Source organism: Nomia melanderi, chromosome 14, assembly GCF_051020985.1.
Source record: "Nomia melanderi isolate GNS246 chromosome 14, iyNomMela1, whole genome shotgun sequence".
Taxonomy (NCBI): domain Eukaryota; kingdom Metazoa; phylum Arthropoda; class Insecta; order Hymenoptera; family Halictidae; genus Nomia; species Nomia melanderi.
This window is the reverse complement of record NC_135012.1, coordinates 407,119-416,353: the sequence shown is the minus strand read 5'-3', so window position 1 is coordinate 416,353 and position 9,235 is coordinate 407,119. Positions and strand designations below refer to the sequence as shown.

Below are 9,235 nucleotides of genomic sequence, written 5' to 3'. Positions count from 1 at the left end.
GGCGAACGAGCCAGAGGGACAGAGACAGCAAGAAAGAAGGGAGAAAGATAGACTGGCCGGAGAGAGAGAGAGAGAGAGAGAGAGAGAGAGAGAGAGAGAGAGAGAGGGAGAGAGAGAGAGAGAGAGAGAGAGGGAGAGAGAGAGAGAGGGAGAGAGAGAGAGAGAGAGAGAGAGAGAGAGAGAGAGAGAGAGAGAGAGAGAGAGAGAGAGAGAGACAGAGAGAGGGAGAGAGACGAGGAGAAAAGAGAGGGAGGGAACCAGCTCAGCGTTCGTGGCGGGGGTTAATTTTAATTTCCTAATTTTTCCCACCCCGAGGCGCAGGTAATTTCCTCCCCAGAAGAGAATAGATGTAATTACTTAACGCCTCCGAGCTCGGAGCTCCTCTTATTAAAAGAGGATCGTGCCCTCGAGGGCCGGAGGGGTGTAGAGGACAGGCCTGGTGGGGGTTGCACGGAGTGGTGGCAGCACAACAATTGTCGGCGACCGATCGGCGAAGAAAGGGAAACGTTCTCTCCTTCCCTGGAAGACAAGACGAGCCGAGCAGAGGCGAGCCGAGTCGTCTCGTCCTTCGCGCGTTCACCGATTATATCGATCCATCGGCACGCGTCGAATTTCCCGCGATCCGGGCCCGGGTTCCGCGGCAAAATTCAAATTCGCCAGGGAAAATCAAGGGAGCCCGGTCGAAAATTTTTCCCGTCTGCCGGGTGAAAATTTGGACGTTAAAAGAGGAAGATCGCGTCCCGCTCGAATTAGAGACTAAGGTCGGCAAGGGTCTACGGCAGGGGTGATTTCCTGAATGCCGTTGGGGTAGGGAGGAGCCATCTTGCGGCCGGTTTCAGGCCAGCCACCAATTGATTCATCCCCACCGCTGGCTGCGCCGCTGGCGGGAAGGGGCGTCGATTCAATTCCGGGGCTAAAAAACCGTCCGGTGGGAGGAGTCAGCTTCGTAATCCGTCGGCGGGGATTGGCCGGGCGTCGAGCGGCACCGGTGAACCCACCACCTGTTCGGCCAATCCCTGCCCGTTGGGTGTCGACCGAAACCAGTTTCGGTTCGGTGTACAGAGGGGAGCCGTTGACTTCACTCTCCGGGCAGATAGTGCTGTGCCGTTGGCTCGTGCCGTAGTGGTCCTAACACTAACAGGACCCTCGCAAACCAAGGAATCCATGGAATTCGTTCGTTACGTGGCCGAATTCGCTGCATAGACCCGTCGGACCGGACCAGTGTCGACCGGGTCCCACGTCAGCTGATCAGTGTTGTTGTCGGTGACCGATCGCGCGGCGAACCCCGTGCCACCCTGCAACCGCAGCTGGCTGGGAAGTGTTGATATTTTAGTGTGCCACCGGTGTTCCCCATATACGGACCTGTTTTCTCGGTGACTCTCCTTGTAACCTGGTTCCTGGTGCCGAGGACACACCGGACATTTCGGAGAAGCTTCAGCCGAACGCTAGATATCGATTCCGATGACAGTTGATCGGGAATTGTTTCAGTGACTGGAGTGACACTTCGGAGAGACTGTGAGTGTAGAAAGGACGATGGACTCTTCGGGCTGACTCGTGTCCACCTCGTTCAGAAAAGTTTCTCTTAGCTAGAAGAATAGTTCATAGACACTTTACTCCATGACAGAATTGTCAAAACCCTCGATTTCAATAGCACACTCGAGAACAGACTGATACATTGACGCATAGAACGGCAAGAACCAGTTAAGTTCCATCGGTGCTGCGAAATTCACCTGTTTACACCATCGAGACCTGGAGGCTCACCTTCCGACGGCACCTGCGCTACCACTTGCAAACGGACTGTTGCCAATACATCGTTGAAACCCATCAGTCCATCGTTTCCCGTTAATCAACCTCGATCTCCGATGGCCAGGATCACGGGAACCGGAAACGCTGCGCGCAAACCGAAAACCACCCCTTAGAGGAAGAGTGTTCGTCTTAAAAAACATGTAAACAAACGGCACGTCTGCCAGCTGCTTCATGGTCTTCTTACGTCGAGTCAAGACTCCAATTGAAACACTTGAATTCGAACAGACTGTCATCCTCCTGTGTCGCGTCCGGTGAACGCACAGGACGAAGAATCACTCTAGGAGTAGCATCGATAGGGAACAGGCAGAGGTCCATAAATGCAAAAGAAGTGAGGCCTCTCCATCGGAGAGACGTTAAGTCATCAAGTTGGTACCAAACATGGTCCTGGAACCAGGGGGTAGTCTGTCCTTCCCACTGCCTCCTGGTAGCGGTTCCACTGGTTCCGGCGGTTCCCTCCTGACGCCGGCCAGGCTGTTCCAGAGGGCGACACCCGTGTTTCCGTTCCACCTGACAGCATGGCCACCGCACCATCCGGTCCTCGGACAGGTACAAAGTCAGGTACAGCAGACGATGCAGGCCCAGCATCAGGCCGCGGCGGCTGCTGTCAGGTTCCTCAGTCATCATCATCCTCATCATCCGCACCCGGCGCTTGGCAACCTCCCCCTGGTGCCAGCGATAACTAGCCACCATCCGGGCCCCCATCAGCTTCATCACGTCGCCGATCACGCCGACGAGGATGACGAGAAGAAAGGTAAGTGACTTTCCAGGTCGCTTCACCGTTAGTTACTTAGTACCTGATTATCGGCGCAACTGCGCTGGATGTCGACTCCTCAGTTCACGGGGTTGTTTTGAAGATTGTTTCGTTGGAAAGAAATGTTATCGAATAGAGATGGTTCGGTTGGTTGATCGAGAATTTAATGATTTAATGGTAATTGGGAGATTGTAATGGAATTATGGGGTTCTTGTTGGTTATTTGACGTTGCCACTTTGTTATTGGGAATTCTTGATGGGGTTTGTTTCTTTGGTTGAACGTGAATTAGCTGGCTGCAGGGAAATTGAGGTTTTCTGCTTGCGGATATAACTCGTTTAGAGAGTTCGGTTGAGTTGAACGATAATAGTTTCGTAAACGTTACAGCCTGGCCGCCGGAGAAATTTATGTAAATACAATTTTATTCATCGATCGTTCGGCGCCGTAATGCGCGTACTCGCTTATGGGGAAAACCGATAATTTACTTTTAGTTTCAACTTAATGGTGATCACGCATTTGTTGCCACATTCTTTCTGCGATATTTTACATACTTATCGCTCGGCGAGCTGCAATTTTCAAGCACGAACACGCCAGCTTCTGCACCGTTACTGAATTTACAATGCGAATTAAACCGCGCGCCACTGACACTGCTATTTATGTCAATGAGATTAGACTCCGAAATCCGACCGGTAAAAATATAACGCGCCTACAATCGGAAATTTACCGTGTTATCGCGGCTCGGGTGATTGAAACACGCGCGACAAATGTTATTCAAAGTGGACTATATTTTCCAACGAACGCGAGAACGTAGCACCGTTCTTTCGTAACAGCGTGTAGGAAATTTCCAATTGTTTCGACGCAAGAATGTTCACCTACTTTCAAATAATAACTGCATCCGTTACTTCTAAACACTGCTTCCATAAATTGTCACTCATTAGAATCCTGCTTTAAATACACTCTTCAATCCTCACGCATCACTCTCTGCTTCCAATGTTACAAGATAAGCACCCTGTATCTACAGAATCACTGAACACTAAATTACCTACCTACATACTAAATTTCGTCAAACTCGAATCACGCCATCAACCAACCAGAATCAGAAGCAGATTAATCACAAATGGTTCCATCTACGAGTTGTTCGATCATTCGCCCCAGCAGCATCGAAAACGTCCGCAAGAATCGGCGTACAGAGTTGCAGATGGTCGCCAGATAGTCACGATCGTTCTTTCTTGCCAGGACAGCCTCTCGTTCGAATGTATTTCCGAGATACGCCCGGAAAATGGTCTACAGGGAGTGCCGTAACACGGTCAATCATAAGATCGTTCTTGACGAGCCCCTGGGATCGCTTACAGGGTTAGCCCCAATCCGTAACGCCCTTTTTCCACCCCTCGCCCCCGCCCCGTTGAACTGACGGCTCGAAATCACGTTTCGTGTACGAGATCGAGGGTGGAAATCTGTTTTTTACGTGATCCCATTCATGTCCCTAACGCTTGTTTATGCCTTGCAGGGAGTGCCACTTAACCCCCGACGTTTTTTCCCCTTTCCCTCGGCTTCCCGTTATTTCGCGGAAACCCACGGCTCGATCTTGACCAATCCGCAGCCCTTCCTTCGACTCGTTTCCTCGTTCGATCTTCATTACGTCGACAGGCTTGTCTTTGACGTTTCTACGTGAAAACTGAGTCCACGAAAGTGAACGGAGTTCTATTAACAGGGGCTTACGTCGACTAGCTTCTGCCTGTTGATTACCTACGTTAATTATATTGCTAATCAAACTTCGGTGGATCATTCTTTAAAGCGGAGGAAGATGAAACTGCTAGTTCCTCTTAATTCGTTTGTTGATACATTCATTTGGATTTATCCGATGAGTTTATTAATAAATTCCAATTATATCCTACGCTGTACGTTATTGTATAATTGACCATCACAGAGTAACAATTATAAATAAATAAATAAAGAAGCGTATTGCGTCTCCCATTGTGATATTTTCTGTTTAATCGATTTTAGTAGATTCTTCTCGAACCGGACATCGATTGTTCTCTCAGTTATCTGACAGTAAAAAAAATAGTCGCAACGCCTTACGATCGAGTAACGAGCGCGAATTTAAAGGAAATCGTGATTAAAGACGCGGAAAAAGAATCCGCGGCCGGCTAAATGGAATCCGCAATTGTTTTCATTACACGCGCGTTTAAAATACTCTTCTAATTTCGCTAATGGGCCAACTAGCATAGCCAACCGCACGTAACGCGACCCGCGAGCGGGCAACCTAACTAATGAGTTCCGCGGCTGTTTAACGTAACAGTGTTTAAGATAAACGTGTCACGTCTGACAGACGTGAGAGATCTACCGCGGCGTGTGTGTTCGTCTTCTTTTCCAGCGGAGATCGTCCGGGGACTTTGACGAGCCCTGTTTTCGACGAGTTCATTTGTCAACCGGAATCGTCTCTCGGAAACGTCTGATCAGTTGCCCGATCAATCCACTTCTCTCTGCGTTCATTGATTCCTTGGCGACTTTCGAAAATACTTCGTCACCGTTTTAATAGGTGTTAGGAACATTTATTTAATTGCTATTCTTCGATTCGATTTTCGTTGCTTTAAAAAGTTTCATTGAAGCACTGAATCGTTTATTTATTGTTTCTTTTTTTAGTGATTTTTATGCGAAATATTAGGTTATAGATATTTTCAATGATTCTGTTGGAGTTCTTTTTAATGGAAAGAGTCGAACAGTTTAATTATCCTGTAGGTAGTATAGATTTGTTTTTATTTGGATAGACTTTTTTATTTCTTGATTGTTTTCTTTTTATTGCTCGCAGAGATTCGATTTGCACTGAAATTTTTCATCGGCCGATCCACTTCGAGGAAAAGCAGATTATTATTTTTACGAGCAGCACGGTTTTTCCACGTCGATTTTTACCGGGATTTCATAATAAATCCTTTCGCCAACAAATTCATCGATTAATGATGCAACTAATCTGAAATGATCTGCAGAAAATTTGATTTTAACTCACTTCAGGTTGCTTAATTTCTTACTTACCGTTACAGTTGATTGCCTGTCCGTGATTGCTCGGTAGATCTACGGAAATATTGGATCACTGTTTATTACAACCCGATCCCAAGTGACATTTACAAGCGTTTTTAACGACGCTCCGTGTCCATTCGAATGAGTGCTATTTTTATTAACTATATTAGACGCAAATCGCCTCTACTTTAATTGCAATTCAATCTGATCTTGATCGATGAATTAATCTACGCTGATTCTACAGATACTTCATTACCCCGCTGAATGAAGTCGCTTCTTATCTGTAAAAATATTTTGCACCTTTTCAACGCGTCTTATCTTCCTTTAACTTCTCGTCCGCCAATTACGTGCACCAGTGTAGATCAAAGAAACTGATCTTCCTGTGTCTGATTTAAAAAGGATCCCTGATCCTCATCCGAAAGAAAGATTTCAATACGATTCCCAATGGATGGATCAACAATAGAAATAACTGTTAACGAGTCCGCGGTAGCAAATGAACGAATAGGTATCCGATAAGTATTCAGGATCACCGACTATCCCGACGTTTAATTAGTCCTGAGCGAAATTGAAGCTATTCGTTCATGATCGTATTCTGTTCTATCGTGTGGCGACGCGATTTTATCGATCCACTCGATGCTTTCTATCGAAGAATCGCAGTGAGATTGTGTCTGTGACTAACTAGATTTTCAAACTAAAGAATCGTAAGCGATTGTTCGCGTCGAATTATCATTTCACGCTAATATTCCATGGAAGTGGACACATGAAAAGATCCTAACAAAAATTATGGATCATATTAATTTGACAAACTGTCACATTTGGATAAACATCTCTCGATATTAGAAATTATACAAATCAATGTAATGATATCTTTGGAATTTCTTGAACGCTTGAAATGATGTTTCTTGGTTTATGTCTCTTCTTTATTCGCTTCATTCTCGATTAATCATTTATTTCTGATTGTGCCTATACAGTACAAAGTGCAATTGTGTCAGTAATTTATTATTCGGCTTATTCGGTCCATGTACATTATGGAAGGAACCTATTCATAACAGAAGGTGCGGAAAATCGCACAAATTGTTTCCAGCTAAGTAGTTTACATATTCTCGCGACAAGCCGCCATCCGTAACGTGTATCCGGTGTAATTTTCATTAAACTAGATCATTAAGCTCGATCGTTAATTAAGTCTGCCCACTTCTAAGATACTTCTTAGCCCACGCCATCTTGCACGTCATCGGTGAATTAATATTTGCGAAAAATTGATCGCCCGTTAAAACGCTGCCTGAAACGGAAAAATCGAGGATTGTGCAGGTAGCTTCGATTATCGTCGCTCACGGCCATTACCGCGGATGATTAAACAAACGCACATTTTTCACTGGGAAATTCAGTTCAATTTTTTCCTTACAACACGATGGTTTGCAAGTTTTCTAATAATATTCTCTACTGCCATCGAAGCTGAACGTCTATTAATGAGAAATCTACGAAAGAAACATCGATTCTAAGTTCCAACTATTAATTTTCTGCTGTTAAGTCCAGACTGATTCGCCTCGGCCAGCCCTATGTACATATAATCGAAAAAGTTAATAATCCAATAATCGCGGAATCAATGAATACATTGTATTTTTTCAAATAAAATATAAACTAGTCAATTTAATCAAGCGACAGTTCGACTGTTAATTCGTTTGGATTTCTACCGTGTTACTGAACCGTGTTTTAATTATCTTTATCATTCGTTTAATCTTCTTTATACCGCAAAATGGTATCTCGGAGAGGAACGAAGGTGATCATTCGAAGAAACTGTAATTCGAAACACAAAGGTCCGTGGCGCATGAATCGTACCGATCGACGCGAAGTTCAATGAAGCGATCCCCGAGCGTTTATTTCAATCGGCGAACGGAATCCAATAATTTTCTCTTTATTAGCGATGCCGTGAGCGCCGGCTAATTACACCGAATACATTAACGCTCGGAAGAACCGCGGAGCGTTCGTCAGTGACAGCAGCTAATTAATATTCTGGCCGGGGAATAAAACACGGATAAACCGGCCCGGAAGCGTTCGCTATTGAAACAAGGAGACGGGAAACGAGTGAAGAAATAATCCGTCGCTCGCAGCCTTCGCGCGTCCGTTTACGCGAGAAACGAGCACGATCGTGAAACCGTATTATTAAAATGGGAAATTAAATCATTTTTCGTTTCCGGCCGATGCCTTGACGCGGCTCTTGCGACACATTGATTTTTCTTTCGTTTCCACACTCCGGCGACGGCCATTTTTAATTAATTAACGATCTCGTTGCTGTGTCGCATTCTAGTTTCCATTTGTTTATCGCTTCCTACTTAAGCGTCGATTTTTATCGTCAAAACAAGAATGCATCTGCCTCGTTACATTCGTCTGTCAGACACCGATCACATTTCCTGAAATTGCTATTGAAAATTCCTTCGAACGAATGGAATCTTCCAAACATGTTTCACGCAATCAACAACAAAATTAGATTTCAATGATTTTCCAGTATATTAACTCTTCGCGCTCCGTTTTCAATGAAACAACTTTAAAATGCATACATTGTAAACACTTGGAGTAGCTGATAGGTCACAATAACAATGATTCAAAGTTGCCGATAGGTCATACCAAAGATTGCTCGTAGCGCAAAGGATTAATTATATTTTCTATGAAACTCCGTACGTCGATTTTCGATAAACTTACAAATTCGTCATTAGTTTTCGCGTCGATAGATAGAAGAAGAGTTAGAATTCGAAAGTAATAATTTATTTTTTCAATTACACGTTAATTTCGGCTGGCGATGCAGGCCAAGTGCAGCCCGGAGAATTAGCGTCTGCGCGTAAACGAGTCTCGCCGCGGTGCCGCGCGATATAATTGCCCCGTTTCTGTTAACGATGACACCTTGACTGCCGGGGAAAGCTAAACTGTCCCCAGTTCCCCAGGAAAGCCGAAGTTGCGTCATTATCGCCGGCAAGTCGCTTGCACAATGCGTGAAACTCCCGTTGAACGCGCCGCTGTACCGTCGCGTCTCGCGTTTTCCATTTGCCGCTGGAAATTTTGCACGATTAACCTTCTTTAACTTCTGGTCCGCTCGTCCGCGTTGGATACGACGGTTCCGGGATGATCTATGGCTGTCATCAATTCAGCCGAGAAAGCTGCGCACTGTCGGGACTCGTTCATCACGCGGATAACGTTTACATACTCGCCGTTTTGCTATAATAATATAGCTCCGTACACCGAAAACAGAACGAATGGCCGGGCTCCTCGCTTTATCTTCTTCTCGCGCGTCGGAATTCAACGTTGATCTGTAGTTAATGAAGCTGAGGAGAGGCACGGCCCGTTGGCAACTTAATTCCGAGTTACTATTAAAAAGTGGAGCAGACCGGAATCAGTTCCTCGGGCGCGAGCGTTGTCCAGAATTCAGTGTGTCAGGCGACGCTCGTCCGCTCGGGTTGAAATAATGTTGCGTTGCACTCGGAACATTTAAAAACCCGACGCATTCCAGTCCGCATTTGCTTCCTCGATATCCTTCAGAAACTACGAACGTTTCTAACAAGCTGTGACGAATGATCTGTGGTTCATATATCACTCCGGCGAAGTCGTAGCAATCTTCTCGCAGAAAAATCATCATATTCCTTCCGACACCCTCCTTTTACGACTTCAAAAATGTAT

General features: G+C 45.5%; 1 protein-coding gene across 1 annotated transcript in view; it reads left to right on the top strand.

Annotated features, from left to right (window-relative positions):
• The first annotated feature begins 1,105 nt into the window (after window positions 1-1,105).
• LOC116429294 (uncharacterized) overlaps window positions 1,106-9,235 on the top strand; it is a 49,357-nt gene continuing 41,227 nt past the window's right edge. The window contains exon 1 of the mRNA XM_031982076.2: window positions 1,106-2,557. Coding sequence (XP_031837936.1) covers window positions 2,185-2,557 — 373 coding nt within the window. The 5' untranslated portion in view covers window positions 1,106-2,184. The remainder of the gene's footprint in view (window positions 2,558-9,235) is intronic.